Source organism: Enoplosus armatus, chromosome 2 (genome assembly GCF_043641665.1).
Source record: "Enoplosus armatus isolate fEnoArm2 chromosome 2, fEnoArm2.hap1, whole genome shotgun sequence".
Classification (NCBI taxonomy): domain Eukaryota; kingdom Metazoa; phylum Chordata; class Actinopteri; order Centrarchiformes; family Enoplosidae; genus Enoplosus; species Enoplosus armatus.
Window position 1 is genome coordinate 11,852,691 of NC_092181.1, and position 18,600 is coordinate 11,871,290.

At 42.1% G+C, this 18,600-nt stretch overlaps 1 protein-coding gene across 2 annotated transcripts; it reads right to left on the reverse strand.

The window, feature by feature from the left end:
* Nucleotides 1-262: 262 nt before the first annotated feature.
* map2k7 (mitogen-activated protein kinase kinase 7) lies at nucleotides 263-17,134 on the reverse strand. 2 transcript variants are annotated; one of them, XM_070916605.1, is made up of 13 exons: nucleotides 17,011-17,134; nucleotides 15,162-15,209; nucleotides 12,099-12,243; nucleotides 11,460-11,526; nucleotides 9,957-10,070; nucleotides 9,396-9,515; nucleotides 9,116-9,223; nucleotides 8,842-9,021; nucleotides 8,579-8,659; nucleotides 7,741-7,883; nucleotides 7,261-7,306; nucleotides 7,020-7,155; nucleotides 263-312 (listed from the first exon to the last, which is right to left on the reverse strand). In XM_070916605.1, the coding sequence occupies exons 1-13, from the start codon at nucleotides 17,132-17,134 to the stop codon at nucleotides 263-265; spliced, it is 1,362 nt and encodes a 453-aa protein (XP_070772706.1). The 2 variants fall into 2 exon arrangements, with proteins under 2 accessions (XP_070772706.1, XP_070772714.1); XM_070916613.1 differs by lacking the exons at nucleotides 263-312; nucleotides 15,162-15,209 and having other exon boundaries at nucleotides 6,263-7,155.
* Between the last annotated feature and the right edge of the window lie 1,466 nt (nucleotides 17,135-18,600).

Genomic DNA, 18,600 nt, shown 5'->3' on the forward strand with positions numbered 1-18,600 from the left:
CCTGTTACTTTATAGACTGTACGTTAGTGTGATGGTTCAATACAATATTTTGCTTTTTGTACACAATGATAAAAATGCCAAAGAGAGATTACTCCTCTACCTTGAGTCCTGTTTGCCCTCCACAAAAAAGCAATACACATGAAAAGCAACAAAAACAAACCATACAAATGACCAATAAATAAATATCAGTGAAAAAAATACACTGTTGAATCATTTTCTTGCTGTGTCACATATCTATGATTGATAAAATAACTGCTGTGACTTAAAAGAAAATAAGGAAAACACCCAATATTCTCCTCTCTGCACAACAATCTGCAACACAAAACAAAAACAAAATAAAACCCATCACAAGTGCAACATCAGTCACGACAGTCTCAGCATAAGAAAAAAAAAAGAAAAGAAGAAAAAAAGCTCTGGTATTTGACCAATCAGCTCACTACTACAGCATCAAACAAACCAGAAAGGATAAAAAATAATAATCATAAAATAGAATAAAAAATAAAATCCAAAAGCAGTGGGCAGGGATGATGGGGGGGGGAATTAAATAACAGCACACAATTTATGACCCAAACTGGGGTAACAAGAAACAAATCGATCATGATATCTGATCAAAGGAAAACAATATATAATAATAACAATAATAATAATAATAAAAAAATACTATTAGACTTTCAGTTCAGAGGTTATCTTTATGTGGCGTTGGTTTAAATAAGGTGGACAGACACTACAGCGTAACGGTGCTCCACCTCGCCAGTAAAAGAAACCTTTAGAGAGAAGGACGACACTGTCCAGCTCTCAGATCTGTCTGGGATCACCCATTTATTTCTTTGTTCAATTTGGTGTCATCTTTGCCCTGAATAATAATAATAATAATAATAATAATAATAATAATAACAAAAATAATAATAAAAACAGTAATCATAATAATAAAAAACAAAACAATCAACAAAAACAAAAGCTAATAATAATAATAATCACCATCAATAAAGACTTTTGGTAGACGAATAAACACACACACACACACACTCTGCTCGCACACACAACTAACTGAAAAGAAAGACACACGTCACGTGAATGAGGGGAAAACAGGACGTTGAGACGTTTTTCTAACAAACACTGTCTGCTAATAAAGATACAGCTCCTCCTCCTCCTCCTCCTCCTCCTCCTCGGTCCAAAGTGAAAAAGTATATTGCAAAGTTGACAAAGAACATAAAAAAACAAGTGTGTCTTTTCCTAAGTACACAATAATTCAAAATAATTCAAAAACAAAAAACACAGACTATGTGTGTAAAAATCATAAATAAGGATAAAGTTTTGTGCATCCCCGCCCCAACCAACCGTTGTCTTGGAAGAAAAAACCCCAAAACAAACAAACAAAAAACAAAACAATGGCAGTTACAACGGTGACAATAACATGCAATTGATATACTTTACAGCATTGATCTGTATCTCCCCAAAAACTACAAAGTCTAACCCCCGTCCCTCCCCGACCCCAATACAATCCTTAAATATTTGTCAGCTCATTCAAAACATATCTCTTGCTCTCTCTCGTTTCTCTGTGAACTAGCTGAAGGTGGTGATGTTCATCACACTGGGAGGAGGAGGGGGGGAGGGGGGCTCGAAAAGAAAAACACACTGTCACTAACTCCAGTTTATCTGTACATCTGTGTATGTACAGGAGGCTTTTTTTCCCATCGAAGCAAGCTGACATGGTTTGAATGACTGCATAGTGAAAATGATATTTGGTTTACTTACAGATGGGTTTACCACACACACACACACACACACACACACACACACACACACACACACACACACACACACACACACACACACACACACACACACACACACACACACACACACACACACACACACACACACACACTCCCCCTGGTGCCAAGGCACAGCGCAGGGGCACACTATGAACTACCTGTTTTTATACACCCCTGGCCTCGCACCTGACAAGCTAATATACACATGAAGCCACTATTGGCAGTAGTGAGCGTCACTGTGTAGAATGGGTTAGCTTCATACATTTGGGGTGTGTGTGTAGATTAGTAATCAGGTGTTTAATTTCCTCACACACACACACACACACTGACAGTCATTCAGAGGAGGTGCACACCTGGCCTGACCTGATTGGTTTCACAGAGGTGTAGCGTGGCAGTGTCACCCAATCAGGTGTTTGGATGGAAATGCACGCAAACAGCACAGTGGAGCGAGTGTGCGCACGTGTGAAATACACATCAGCTCAATAACAGAGGACTTCGACAGCAGGACACTGGGTCCAGTCTTGTGTTTGGACACACACACAAAGAGTTTGAATGGTGAACGTTGTAGTGAGAGTGGGTCACTCCAGCTCTGAGACAGTTTCAGAAACTGCAACCAATGAGGACACCTCAGGCTGTGCTGGTAGAGCAGTACAGCTGACGGATGTTAAGCACCAGATTCAGGTTTATATACAACAGTTTTAGCAGAGGGGCTGAGCAGATCTGTCATGGTCAGCCCTGAATCCTGTCATCTGAAGAGTTTACAAGAGTCCCTGTTCACTGCTGGAAGCTAAATCAGGTCCAGGTCACACGCTGGTCTCCACCCGACAAAGGCTGAGCTAACGGAGTTGTGCCAGCTCACCGTCACATCTGCTCAGGGGCCTGTATCACCAAGAGACACAAGCTTTGGGCTTAACTCAGGTTTTCTGGTATCACCAAACTGGCTCACTTTTAACCGGGGTAGATCACCATGGTAGCCTATACTGCAGGGCTAACGGAGCAGGTTAACTTCAGGGAATCAGATTTAAACCTGCCAACAGACCGCCTACTGACCAATCAGATCACTGGAGACATGGCGCCATCATTCAGAAAGATTTACCAACACAGTTTACAATAAAGTAACAAGTAATAAAAAGCACATATCTTAAGATATCAGTAAATTTACTTTGATTTACATGATAATTATGTAAAAAATAAAACATCTGTATTCTGTGCTACTGGAGGGAGCTTTCCTTAGTTTGATTGATAAAATTTGATTGGCTTGTGATTGCGAACTGGATTAGCTGGATTGGAAAACCCAGAGTTAACGGAGCCAGTTGCTAACCAGCTGTGTGATACCAGTTATCCAGGATGGCTAACGTTCAGTGAAGCCAGAGACCTTCTGATACAGGCCCCAAGTGGGATGAGCCAGCTGGTTTCATTGCTCAGCCCTTGACGTGTGTTAGTTAACAGTCTCCCCCTGTACAGTAATATGACACACACACACACAAACACACACACACACACACACACACACACACAAACACACGGCACTGCTACACTACAGCGCCCCCCCCTCACCCTCTTCCATTAGCTATAGAGAGATTTCATATATATCATAGCTGAGAGTAATCAATTATAATGTCAATAACAATAGTCATAACAATAACAACAACGCTCTTCCGTATTTTTTTGTTGAGTTGTGGACACCTTTGGTGTGAACTGTCAAGGTTGTCAAGCTTGCAGGCAACCTGTGGACAGGTGGAGGGATGGATGGACAGAGTAACGGATGGATGTGACAAATAAGCATCTGGACAGACAGACATCCCCCTCTACACTGTACAGAGTTTAGTGCGACGTCGAGACACAAATGATTAACTACCTCCATTACACATACAGCTACATTTGAGGTGAGGTGTGTGTTTATATTTTGTGTGAGTTAGTACTTTTTGTGAAGCCCACCTCCCTGCGTTCTGTCTTCTAATCCATCTCTCACTTGCTGTTGCTCTCCTCAGACTTGCTCTTCCGTATTTGGTAACACGTGTTGACATTGCATTATTTCACTTATTTGGTTTAAAAGAAAAAGAATAAAGTATTTGTCCTTTGGGGAAAAGAAGTGACAGCAGCGTCTAAAGCAATAAAAAAAGTAGCAGCAGTAGCGATGTAATTATAAATAACATTGTTTGAACAGAACAGTAAACATCATAAACACGACACGCTAACTCACTCGCTAAAATCATAATTGGTAGGTTGGTGTAACACCATGAAAGCTTTTTACAATAACCAGCTAGCCTCAGAGCACGGCAATCCCGCGGAACTGATGTCCTCCTTCCCAGTTTCCAATTTTCACACACTTACTTCCTGTCATCCACCTCTTTTGACTTTTCCTTAAACTTCCCATTCCACTTTCCTAAACACTCCCTGTCTTCCCTCTCACCTCACTCCGTCCTCTCCTCTCGTTTTCCTGTCGTTTCATCTTCACTCGTCTTTTCTGCCATCTTGACAACATTACTGCATCTCTCTCTCTCTCTCTCTCTCTCTCTGTCTGTCACTCTGACCCTCTCTCTCTCTGTCGTTGCCATTCCTCAGTTCTCTGTGTCTAGCAGTGATTTGGTTTGGTGCGTGACGGGGCGTGGGAGTCTGCACATCTAGCAGGCTTTGGCTGTGGCCCTGCAAGAGGGGAGGCAGTAGGAATCTAGTCAGTCAGTCTCTGAAGACCTGCGCTCATTAAGTACATCTATACATCGCAGTTTCAAACACATTGACCAGTTCAGCTGTGCCTGGTTTATCAAGCCTGACACGCTCAATTTTATCTTCACAATCCTCTAGTTCAGGGGTCTCAAAGTCAAATCAACTGGGTGCCACTGGCCAGGTTGTTTTCTTCTAGTGAGGCTGCATAAACACTTCTCTGAATAAAAACAAAAAAAAAAACTCTTGACTAATGCCATTTCAGATTGAATTCCCAGAGAACGGCAGCTTTGTCCTTACAGATAAGACCGGAAACAGTCACATTAAACTCCACAAAAACATAATCAACTGTTCAGGTCTCTTGAAACTGTCTGTGCTCCAGGTCAACCTTTCTTTTGGGTGTCAAAAGAGACATTTTGGTGTCAGGTGCACTAAGCTAAATCTAGGCGCTGCTGGTCTGAGCTTATAGTAAGTAGTTACGATTACTTAATTAATCGATTGCCAGAAAATTAATCTGAAAAAATGTGGATAATTTATTAATCGTTTAAATAATGTTCCAAGCTAAACTGCCAGCAAATTCACTGGTTTCAGCATCTCAACAATGAAGATTTGCTGATTTTCTTTGTCTTCAATGATAGCAAACTGGATATTATTAAGTTTATGACCCTAACCCTTTGAATCTAGAAACTTGATTGACTGTATGATTGAAGGAAAAGATAATTACGAATTATTATTGATACTGATGAATCAATAATGAAAATATTCAAACCCTTGCAATTCTGGGAAAAGTAAATGATAAAACAGGCCTAAAAGACTATAAAGACTAAAGAAAATCAGGGATAAGACAAAACAAAAGACTGTACGATTTTAGAATGAATTCTAATCGTGGACGGCTTTTTGACCTTGTGGATCAGATCTGATCTAGTTTGAGACCCCTGTTCTAGTTTCTAAAAACACCATCACGTGCTTTATCAAGACTCGTCTGTGCGGTTTCTTAACGTCTGAAATGTTTGCAGGAGCAGGTCTAAATCTCTTGGCCTCCACCAACAACAACCTACACGCAGCCTTTGGTCTGGAAACACTGTGGAGCACTATGTCACACTAAACAGCAGAGGCAGACAGAGAGGTGGACAAAGAGGAAGAGGTAGACAAACAGAGAGAGAAGTAAAGAAATGCTCCACAGGTAATACCCCCAAAACAGTATATATTCTTTGTACAAGATAAGCTCCTGTTCTTTGCTTTCTCAAAGAAAAAGCACTTGGCTCCCATTTTTACTTCTCTCTTTCAACTTCTCTCGTTTCTCACACTAGTAACAGTTGTTCAGTTCCCCTCTTCTTCTACTTTCTTTTCTCTCGCACACTTCTAGAAAGAGTCACATCCCCCCCCCCCCCAAACTCATATTCTTAGTACCCCTCCATCTCTTGTAATGTTCTTCTAGTTCATCTAAGTCATTCTGAACACACAAAAACAAAACCAGACTTCTTTTTTACAAAGCTAGAATGCAACACTAATTTTTCTGTAATTCTTTTTCATTGTGTTTTTTCTCCAATTATGCAGATGCTAAATACAATGATGGGTAATCTAAACATATTTCATATCAAAGTTAATGAGGATTACTATCGTTACATGTTAAAAATGAAGCACGACTAACAGATTAATTCATTCTGGTTTGTGTGTTACACCTGTAGTGTGAAGGTGAATAAAAGACTAGCAAATATAATCTCACTTCAGAAACAACCAGTGACTGTGTATTGATATTGATCCACACACACACACACACACACACACACACACACACACACACACACACACACACACACACACACACACACACACACACACACACACACACACACACACACACACACACACACACACACACACACACAGATACAGATACAGCCTGAGAATGTGTGATAGTAGAAACACCTGAAGAATCATAATTGCACCAGACTTTGTTGTGTCCTCCATAATGTTTATGTACAAGAGAGATTCATGTTTGCTAATGTAGCAGATGCTTTGTTCCAGTGTGTAGTGACTACTCTGTTGACTTATCCAACGGCTTGGATCAATGCTGGAGACAGACATGTAGGTGGAAAAACTACTGAAAAGTGGACGAAATGTAGAAACACATACAACATACACACACAGTTTGTATGTAAGTGTGTGTGGCTGTTACACACACTGTGATGTGACGTGATATGATAGTGTGACGAGATGTAACCGCGTGTAAATGAATGAAGCAAACTGCAGTGTGCACCCTTTTCTCTTCCCTCCTCCCCTTGTCTGCCTGTCCAGATTCAACACACCAATAAACAGAACCACCTGTGTCATCCATCCATCCATCAGTCCATTTCTCCGTCCATCACTCCATCTGTCCATCCAGAGTCCTTCCCCTCCTCTGAGGGCTCTTCAGGTGCTCTGGTGGACAGATGGGACAGGCGGGCTGGGTCTAAACGCTAGGCTTAGCTGCTAACGCTGGGCTAGACTAGGACAGACTGAGTCTGGGCTTGGCAAAGCTAAAGCTAGGCTAGACTAGCGTCTGGCTAAGCTAACGCCAGGCTGGGCTAGGCTACCTACTGAAGAGTGAGTGGAGCTGGTGCTGATGGCTGTAACACTGGCTGCTGCGTGGCGACTCGGTGCGATCCATCACCGTCTGGAACCAACCGGCCACGTCCACCTCCAGCACCTCATAACGCCGGATGAAACTATGCTCCTGGACGAAAGAGAGATACAGAGACAGTTTAGTTACTTTTGACCATTATGTTATGCTGGTGAATCTCAACAAAACGTTTGTTACTCAGTATGGCCGGTGTCTTACCAGCAGCTGGTGGTATTTTGGCCTTTTTCTGTGATCCTTTGTGAGGCTGTGGAAAAACATACACAATGAAATTTAAAAAATAAATTTTAAGGTAAGGCAATTGTATTTATAGACAACATTTATTTGCAAGGAAATTCAATGTGCTTACAGCAACATGTGACATGACATTAGAATAAATAAAATACAAGAACAAAAACTGACATTCACAAAACACACACACACACACACACACACACACACACACACAATAACTAATCACATTAAAGCCTAAGAAAACAGAAAAGTTCACAGTTTACTTTTGAATGTGGACACAGTTGTGACAGATCCCAGTCATCAGGCAGTTTGTTCCAGAGAACAGAACCAAAGTAGCTAAAATCATCTTCACCAGATCTAGATCTTATTCCGGGTTCAGTTAGAAAACCACCAGAGGACCTGACAGCTATGACTGGACTGTAGTCAGTGAGCATCATTTGTACTAACCAGTCTTTGACGAAGGACTGGAAGTCGAGGGAGAAGCCCATGCCGAGAGGCAGCAGAGGAGGATCTTCCTGCAGCACTTTGGTCAGAACCTCAAAGTCTGTCTTGCAGTTCTTGTAGGGAAACTGTCCTGTGGCCAGCTCCACCTGGAGGACACAAGGACCCATTAACATCCACTGACAATAAACGCTTTACTTGTTTGTGAAGAGAAAATAAATCAACAACACAAAATAGTCACTCTACAGTTGTCTACAACTGGATGTATGCAGGTTTCGTCAGGAATTTGACAAGACAATTTAACTCGCTTTAATGCTCAAACCATAGTTTATTCATTAATTTTCGGACTATTTGCCAGCTGTAGAATAATGGATGAAGGTACACAAGCAAAACATCAAACAAACAAAAACAATCACTTTCAAACAGGGCTAGCAGTTCATGCTAAGCTAGCAAGCTTGGGTTGTGAACTTCAGTCTGAGGTCAGTGCGTTGACACTGAGCTGACAGAGAGCAGCAGAGTCTGTTTACACTGCTGACGCACACAAGTTCAACACAATATACAAATATCAAACGCCAAATATTCAGCTGCTTCTTCTTCACCTCACGCATCATACCTATGCATTACAACAGGGGTTTCAATATGTGAAAAATGCTATTTAAAAATGTAAATAATGTAAATTTTAATGTAATAAATACTATTATAGGCAAAAATCTAAAATACAATAATGCAGAAATCTTGTGGCACCCCTTACCAGTCCTTACAGCCCCAGACTGACCCAGCACCCACTTTAAAAACAAGGTATGAGTTCACTTCTTTCATTGTAATAATACGAAAGCCGTTTTACCAGAGAGATGCCGAGGCTCCACACGTCTGCTCGGATGTCATAGTCAGGTTTGGTGGGATCTGGAGGGTCTATTCTCTCTGGCTGCAAGAACACAAGAGACAGGCAACATTTAAGTGTGTGTATCATGTGTAAACTAGCATTTGTTTGTCACCATTTATTCCTTGTAAGAAAATACATTTATAAGGCTACAAACACAAATATGTAAGACTGAGTGTGTGTCTATAGATGATTGACAGACTGGATGTGTGTGGGTTTTCACTCACCGCCATGTAGGCAGCACAGCCGGCGCTGCGGGTCTTGGCCTTGGAGTCGACGAGGCGTCCGCTGATGCCGAAGTCGCACAGTTTGATCTGACCTTTATCGTCCAGGAGGATGTTGGAGGGTTTGACGTCCCGGTGGATGACACCATGTTTCTCTTTCAGGTACAGCAACGCCTTCACTATCTGGAGCAGAAACACACGCAGCAAGACTGTAAGAACCAAACAACCAAGTGAGCGGAGTTACACTTTCCCATCTGTGTGTGTTTCTTCCACTTACTGCCACTGTCATCTTTCCAAGGATTCGCTCTGGGATGGGGCCCTGGATTCTCTTCTTCAGCTTCTCAGCACACGTTCCCATCAGTTCCATGGCAATGAATACATCCGTCTGAACACGTATACAATCACACAAACAACATCCAGCTTTTACCAGCTCAGTTCAGGAGGTGCCACAGGGGAGTTTAAACACAAACCTGAGCTTGCAGTTTGTTTTTTAGCTGTGGAAGTACTCTGATTGCTCCTGCTACTTATTAAGAATAAAGATAGTAAAAGAAACCCACGTTGGTAACTATGGCGCCGTAGCACTGGATGATGTAAGGGCAGTCATGACTCTTAAGCACCACATCTAGGTCCATCAGGATCCTCTTGTTCTCATCCTTGTTTCCTGTACGACGCATTTGCTGGTGACACACACACACACACACACACACACACACACACACACACACACACACACACACACACACACACACACACACACACACACACACACACACACACACACACACACAAGAAGACATGTAAGATTCCTGCCAGTATTTGAATGTATGAACCACACACCATACTGGGTGTGCATGTTAACAAACAAGCCATGAGGAAATCACAAAACAAAGACTCCTCTGGTGTGCTGATCGACTCGCTGATTGTTCAACAACTGGGACGGCTACAATTAAGTCATCTCTTAAATAGGAGGGTTGTTATGTGGTGTTATTACTGCCACTGTGTTGGTAAACTAGTCACAATTAAAGCACAACAGAAGATCAGAGGGCGAAGCCGGGCTGAGCATCAAGCTCCTACTGTGTTGTATAAACAGTGAACAGGTGAGTGCAGGAGGCTCTTACTTTGACAGCGATGACATGGCCGGTCTTCTTGAATCGCACTTTGAAGACCTGACCACAGGTGCCGCTGCCGATCTCCCCCTCACTGATCAGGTCTGTCACCTCCGCTGGATACCTCTGTGGACGGACAAGGAGGCACAAACACGGACAAAACAAGATTTTAAATCATTCTCAAGATATTTTTACATGCTAAAATGTGCTGAAAATAGATGAGGCCAGTTGTGACTTTCAGCATCGTAAAGTGGGGGCCCATTTACTAACAAATGTTTTGATGTGTAATTGAGCTGCTCCCCCACTGGCCATGTCTGTGAATACCAACACACAGAGGGAAGATGCATCATTTCCCTGCTTCATTAAAATTAAATAATTGGTGACTGAGATGCAGTGAATGACATCTCACTGAGCGCATGATGTAAAAACCCCTCTGGGCTAATGAGAAGAAGAAAAAACAATCTGGAGTGCAGCGATGAGTCAAATCATTCTCTCAAGTGACTGGCACTGACTGTGATACTGCACCTGAAGGCTGGAGGAGGGAGGACAAAAAAAACAAACAAAATGAGGACAACCATAGTCAATGTCCTCGATTTTATCTTGGTAGATAAAAACAACACGCATCTCTCGTTTTTATAATATTCTGTTTATTGTCAAAGAGAAGAAAACCTGCCAGGGGGGGCTGTTGTTTTTCTTCATAGAGATTCTCTGCTGAAGGACGCTTCAGTGGTGTGGATGTTTGCTTTCATAGGGTTTTAACCTTAACCTGGTTTAACAATGGTCTCCATTCTCACTATACCAGCCTACATGCTTTCTCATCATAGTGAAATAGATTAGATTTTTGCTTACTGAATACTGAAGAGAACAAAGAAGTGTTAAAAAACTAATTCAGGATTGAGATTGTGTCAAGGGATAAGTCTGTCTGAATTCTATATTTTTCTTATTGTCAACATGTCGAAAGAAAAGACCAAAACCAACAATGTGTTAGTCTGTCTTCCTCTTTTTCCACCCTGTCTTTGGTGCTCAGCCCCCGCCCCGTCGGTTCCTACTTAAGATGTAAATATTTAGAAACAAGTCATAAATATGTAGTTTTATTTTTATGAAAGCCTAAGTAAGTTCTCAAAGCAACTGGACACTGTAGTTTGTAGCAAATGTTACTCAAACAGGAGTAAATAGTGCTTTTGTTGGGACAATTTTCAGCAGGATTAATACACATTTATTGCTCATCTTAATAAAGGAACATGTCAGCCAGGGCAACAGTGTGGCTCAGGGATGTTTTTAATAGTTTTTGGACAACAGAGGTCAATAGCAGAGAAGAATAAGACATATCCAGCTTTGGATGCAAGACAATGTGTTAGTAGGACCTGTTAGTTGGTTTTTGGTCTTTTCATGGGATTTGTTGAACATAACCATGATCATGACCTCTCACCACGGTTTTCAGTTATGTAATTCATGACTTGTATGGGATTTCCAAACCAGAGAAACTCAACATGTGTCTCCGTGTGCACATCTCACCTGACCGTCGATCTTCAGATAACCCGTCTGTTTCATGATCTCCTGCAATTTCTGGTCAATCTCTGCACTGTGGGGACAAAACACACACAACACACAATGTCAGGGAGCACAAATGCTATATGAAGTATGTTTCAGTGTGGAACGACTTGATTCACACATGTGCAACATAACCTGCTCTTCTTTAAATGATCCTTCGTTCTGCTCACTCCCCAGTGTTTGTGTGTGGCTGCGCTGTGGTCTTGTATGTGTTCATGCGACAATCATGTGTGTACATATATATAAGATCACTGTGACTCTGTTTTGTCTCTCCATGTTTACATAATAATACTTCTTCTGTACTTCAAACGTTGCACTCACTCATCCTGTGTGGATGTTTGTGCATGTGTGTCTATCTTCATGTTCATTTTCAGACCAGATAGTTGTGATTTAAAGTTGCAGCTGCCTGAGTTTCATTTAGAGTTAAATGTAAAAGACTTGCTAATAAAATACACTTAATGCTATTCATCGCTTAGTTGACGTCCCCTGAAAGGTTATTATTTACTCAAAATCAAATATGTATTGAATATTATTTTTATATGACTGTAAATACAGTTTCTGGTTAATCACTGCTCAGACGAACATCAGCATGTGTCCACATACTTCTCTAGGCTCTTCTGAAGGCCGTACGGAGGTGTGGGCAGGGTGAGCATGTGTCGCGGGCGGCTGGGGTAGGGGTGGTGCTGAGGCGAGCTCTCTGAAGACGATGAACGGCTGCCTCCATCATTGGCCAGCGGCAGCTGGAGTGCTGGGGTTGGGGTGGGGGGACACACAACACATTAGACACAGAACAGAACGAATGGTACAGTACGTTTCGCACCAGAGGCCAGCATGCCAGAGGGTGTAAGATGGCATTTATTCATGCATTTTCACTGACTCACATTACTTGTGCTTCATTAGCTTTGTTTAACTAATTTTGGTGTTCCCTTTTGACTTTGTATTCCCTTTCTAAAATCTAGGTTTCAATTTTTTTTTACACAATGACGACATCAAAGTGTCTGATGAGAAAAGAATGTGATCCATCATATCCTGTGTAGTACCAACTGAAATGTATTTCCCATGAGACACCAAGAGAAACGGGCCTTGGAAAAGTCAAAGAGTTCTTCCACTAAAGCCCTGCTATCTGGACCCAGTGTAGTACTTAACTAGCATATGTTTGTATTTTATTTGTTTTTATTTCCCCAAAGTTACAGCTTTGTTTTTGTTTCGCTGATGTCCCGACCTAATGTTAAAACAAACAGGATGGTTATCTCAGAGTAAAAGCAACACCATTCTCAGGAAGAGACAGCACAGGGTTAGCTCACAGCCCGGGAGGTACAGTTTAGGGATGTGGACGTCCACAGTTCGTTTCATTCATAAAGGAAAGCTACAGTTTATATTAACACTTGGGTCATATTTTATTAGCTCAAGCCATTGCTTTTATTAGTTAGGATAGCATTGTACCCCATAAAGTGACTGCTGAGATCTCAGAATGTGGCAACAAACAGGGAAACAAGTACGAGCAGTCATTCGATGATACAGGTTGTAAACAACCCAACAGTTTATTTGGAGATAACACCAAGAGTGAGTTATTGTGGTGAATACAATATTGTCATAACTGACAGAACTGATGGACGGACCAATGAAAATAAAACCCAAGTTGTAATAAAATTAAAGCCAGTATTATCAACATAAAGCCCCACAGCCTGATTGACACCCCTTAAGTGACTTTATACCCCTGGACACCATACTGACAGCTGTAGGTCCAGTTCACAACTGACTGGCTCCAAACAGAAGATGCAACATGCTTCTAGCCCCGTATAAACAGAGATCTAAAACATGCGTTCAAGGACATGTTAAAACTCTGCTGACCTTGTAATATCAGGCGTATGTACAAGAAAGCAAGTACAAAGCACAGAACTATCTAAAGTAGTGTAGTGGGAAAATACAACACATCCCTTCCCACGACAAGTAGTATCAGCAGAGACCAGTCATGCAACCAAATGCTCAGACAGACATTCAGCAGCTTTGATGACCTCCCCGTCTATGACCACTGAGTGGGGCTTCAGGCCTCTGATGACTAAGAGTTTACATCCCTACTTATCATCAATTCCACATTTTTTCCCCCAACTTTTCAAAATGTTGGAAACCAGTTTGCAAAGCCTTTCGAGGACCATTCAGCTGTTATTATTATGATTATTTTTGCAGTGGCAGATCCTCTGAGAGTGCCAGCAGGTGTTTGTATCCATGAGTCACCTTTGGATGGACCAGCCTGTAAGGGGAGAATCAGTTAGTGAAGGGGAAGAGGGGTTAGTACGGAGGGAAGGAAGACTCAGGCAGTCTTTGGCACAGATCGCATCTCCACAGTTCAGCTGGCTCCAGATGGACGGATGAGAGGATAGACGGGCAGACAGAGCGAGGAGAGGGGGAGACACACAAACACTCACAGGCACTGCTGCACCGCCTCCTGCTCACACAGAGCTGCTGCAAAAGGAAGGAGGAGGAGGAGGAGGATGAGGGGGATGCCAGACGATGAATAACAGACAAGCAACATCAAACAGTCCGATGTGAGAGAGAGAGAGGGAGGAGAAATTCGGCCAAAACTGCATAGCACAGACTAAGCTGGAAGTCAGACAGTCAGTCAGTTGGACTCGGACAGGAAGGCAAGTCTTCAGTCGCCACACAAAGAAAACAGAGAGAGAAAGAGAAGCCAGAGTGTTTGCAGCAATCCTGCAGACGGACCAGTTGGGATGCTGGATTAGAGACTGTGTCAAACAAAACACAACCCAAAACATCGTGTCGTGCACAAAAGCCACATGCACCGTGATTCTCTGCCTCCAGCAAAACGAAGGTTAATTATCTGACACACGTCCACACATACACTGTGAACATTAACACACACCAACACTGCCCTGCCACTGGCACAGACACAGAGAGGGAGAGAGAGAGGGGGAGGGAGGGAGGGATGGAAAGATGGAGAGAGGATGTGATTTGAGGGGAGGTGTAAAGAACTGCTGGGCTAAAATATCAGAAGTGGTCAAGGACTGGTTTCACAAACATGGATTAAACTCAGTCGTAATCTTATCAGGCACTGGTGTGAGACACAGAGTAAGAAATTAAGTGTGTGAGCGTGAGAGAAAGCTTGTGTGTGCAGGGAGGAGGTCTGAAATGAAAGAAAATTTGACGTTTATATGCAGGCATGTTAAAAGTTGCGGTTAATCAATGTCTTTGAAACCAAACTACACCTTTTCAACCGATGCTAACATAAGTTACTGCTTATATGTTACTTAAAAGACCATCACGTCGGTCTGGCTGACACATAATATGCCCCTATATTTGTTGGAGAAAGTGAACTGACTTTTACAGCCACTTGTTAAAGAAGTAACAGATTATTCCACATATTCTGTCCTTTTTATACTCTAAATTACACTATAAAAGTGTTAAAAAGACAAATGTGAGTAGTTAAAGTAAGTGAAGTAGTAGTATTGAGGTCATATTAGGCTCTACTAAAAGGAGCAAAACAAAGGAAACTTAACTCGGAGCAAGGCCTGTGTTTTCCTCTGATAAGTTTAAAAAATACTAAGTACAAAGATGAGGGAAGAGGAGACGAGGGGTGAAATGGGGGACAATGGTGTTGGGGGGGGTGGAGAGGAGCAGTGGCAGAGAGAGCGATGGATTGAATGATACCTGCACGCTGGGAGGGGGCTGGAGCAGGACTGAGCTGGATCACGATGACTAGACGGAGGAAAGAAAATATACACACACGCACATTACTGCACTGTTCTACTGAGACGATCACACGTGTGCACACACACACGCTCCAATAATTCTCTTGTTCTCTTCACACATAAACAAAAGCAGTGAATATTAAAGGATAAAGCTGACGTTACTCTATCTTTTTGTTATTGTCAATAAATCCTATGAAAAGACCAAACTCAACAATGCGGTAGTCCGTCTTTCAGTACTTTCCGAGTCCGACTCCCACTCTGTCCGTGGCACTCAGCCCAAAGCCCACTGGTTCCTACTGAAGTCATAAATCTGGGTCACAAATATATTTTTTTCAGTGGTCTCCTTTTACCACACTTAAAAATGTGTATAACTTGCTGCATGTAACTTATTGGGGCCACTTTAGATAACGTAACTGAAGGCGAGGGATTGCTGGTGAACTGTGACTTCTTGAATGTAACTGATGATAGAAAACACTTAATGGTATAACAACATTGAGAACTAAAACACAGATTAGTTATGTCATGGCCTGATCAACTTAATCAGGTCAGTATCGGATTGGAGCATTACTAGTTTTTGGACAACAAGTGAGGTTTGTGTCACAGAGGAATAATCATATCATAAATGTCAGTAGGGTCAATTTATTGTTGGTTTTGGTCTTTTCATGAGACTTGTTGACAATAAGAAAAATACAGAATACCACCAGGCTTTCCTTCAACTCATTTCACACTCGCATTCTTCCAGACAGCTAATGTAACCTCAAAAACATGTTTAAAAGAACAGGAAAGGAAAAAGGAGCAGGTTTGTGGTCAATGTCTCTCAAAGCTCATGTGAATGGGACAAGAAATGGTGATCTGTGGGAAAGAATGATCTCAGTACAGTCAGTGAGTGAATGGGGTTTCTTGAGAACCATGTTACACTGGTAAGACAATAAAGAGCTTTCTGTCTCCGGCACAGTGTTTATTTCGGTGCTACATGTCAGCCAGCACAGGCATGTTGCAGACTCCCCTGCTGAGCTAGCCGGGCTGTTTGTTGGAGAGTTTTCTTTCTCCTCCAGACAGGTTCAAAGGCCCAACGTTACTGTTTCACCAATTTTATAACTCTCACTTCATATTCATTGAAAACTGTTAAGTATTTTATTCAATGGAGTCTGCAGCAGAATTAAATGTTACCTCTAAATGTGAAGCAGTAGTAGCGTATAAAACACAGCACCATAGCCAACAGTGGGTAACGTATGTTGAACGTTAGCTAGATGTGATAGCTTGCACACATTAGCGTCTGTTTCGTCAAGGGTCAAAACTGGCAGTGAAAATTGACTTTGTCGCAAGAGTCACGAGCAAACACGCTGCTTAATAATTATATGAAACTACAAATAAGCTGGAGATAAGTGGCGCCTTCATAATATTTCATAAGCAGACTGGAAACTACAACACATTTTCAGATTGACGCTGGGCCTGCCACCGACTATCACTCAGATTGCTAGCGTGCTAGCTTAGCATGTTTGACAGGACAGAATCAGAACAGATTTCGGGACGTGACTGTCAGCGAGATATTTCATGACAGCGCTTTATTCTTTTTAATTTTTGTTTTACTCGCTATATTAATCGCCCCACTTGTTAAGTAAGTGATTTGACAGTAAAATCGACCGACCAAGCTGAGTCGGTGTTTGTTTATGTAGCTAGCCTGTTAGCATGTAGTAGCTAGGAGCAGCATAACACCCCCACTCCTCTCCCTCCCTCCGCCTCTCCGATCTTTCCCCCTGCTATTCTGGCCGTTACAGACTCCCCGGTCCTCCCCGGTGGACACTCACTCGGCCTCGGACGTGATCGCTGTGGACTCATGTCGATGTTGAGGTCGATTCTCCGGCGAGATTCTTCATTTTCCTGTTTTAGTTTCTCCTCGATTCGCGACAGCCTCTTTTCCAGCGACGACATCTTGAAAAATTGAGCACCATGTAGTTCCCAGCAGAGCTCTCGACTCCCCTCTCTGGCAGGCAGGCAGGCAGGGCCAGCAGCACACTGACTGACTGACTGACTGGACGCACGCACGCACGCACACACGCACGCACGCACACACACACACACACACAGTCCTTGCCTTGGAAAAAAGCAGTTGACTAAATAATTATCTCAACTCAAGGTCCACTTATCTGCTTGTTCTAGAGCTTTCAGCTATATCCTCATCATAAGATTGAGTTTGTTCAGTTACCAAGGAAGTGTAAATGTTCAGACTATCCACAATTTTGAGCATCTGTAGGACCTCTCGTCCATGTTGACCCCAAAAGCTGAGGGTGACAGTTCACTCTCGACCTTGGAAACAGCAGTGGACTCGCTTGTTCAGGCGCTTTCGACCAAATCACAAGGTCTTCATCAGCAGATGTGGTTTTCTCAGTTTTCATGGGACTGCAGATGTTCAAATTACAGTTCAATGGCAAACATTTGCTGAAGAAGATATGTGTTACAGAACAAGTAGACCTTGAGTCCAATTTGTTGTGTTAACTCCAGATAAGTCATTTGATGTGATGTGGGAACTGCTGCACTGTATCCCGGTCAAGTAAATGGTTAAGTCCAATAAAGCTGACAGGATTTGTCATTTAGTCGATTGACTGAAAATTAATCTGCAACTATTTTCATAATAATTCAAAATAATAATAATCATTGATAATTTGCTAACAGTCTCTGGTTCCAGCGTTCAAGTGTGAGAATTGTCTGCTTTTAGAGTAAACTTAAGATATTAACACTTTGGACTGTTTGGTTGGACAAAACAAGCAACTTGAAATGTTACTTTGAGCTCTGGGAAGTTGTGAGGGGCAGAAGTCCCCTTCTGGGTCCCTGGAGCTAAACCTCAAAGAGCTACTGGCTCACAGAAGTACCGTGGAGAGAGGTAAAGATACCAAATTAATGACATCTAATCGATCAACTACAAAAGGTTTTCATGAGACGATTAATCGATTAGTTGATCAACAAAACATTTATCGCCAAACCCCCTCCAAACATCATCTGGTGCCAAAGTGAGAATTTAAAGCATAGGTGTAAATAAATAAATGAATGATGGCTGAATTCCATTTAGCTGCTTCAGTTTCAGGGTCCTGGTATTGGGCATGCTGGCTCACTGGGACACTTGAATAGAACGGAGCCATCATTTATGTTATTAGTAACACTGTGCTTTTCCTATGGCCAGTCAACATCTTCCTTGAAAAATATGAATATCTTTGGGTTTTGTCCTCTTATTCGGACAAAACTAGTCATTTGAAAATGACACCTCTGGCTCTGGAAACATGATGGATATTTTTTTATATTCTCTGATATTTTATAAACTAATGTATGTTTTGTAGAAGAGATAACTGAAGGAGATTTCTTAAATTTGACCACTGACTGCAGCAATAGTATGCGTTGCCTCC

Excerpts from the sequence above, each read along its gene's own strand:
- map2k7 (XM_070916605.1), bottom strand. The coding sequence starts at position 17,134 with ATGTCGTCGCTGGAAAAGAGGCTGTCGCGAATCGAGGAGAAACTAAAA. Across the intron at positions 11,527-12,098 it reads CTTCAGAAGAGCCTAGAGAA|TGCAGAGATTGACCAGAAAT; the intron begins GTATGTGGACAC and ends TTGTCCCCACAG. Across the intron at positions 7,156-7,260 it reads CAAAATACCACCAGCTGCTG|GAGCATAGTTTCATCCGGCG; the intron begins GTAAGACACCGG and ends TCTTTCGTCCAG.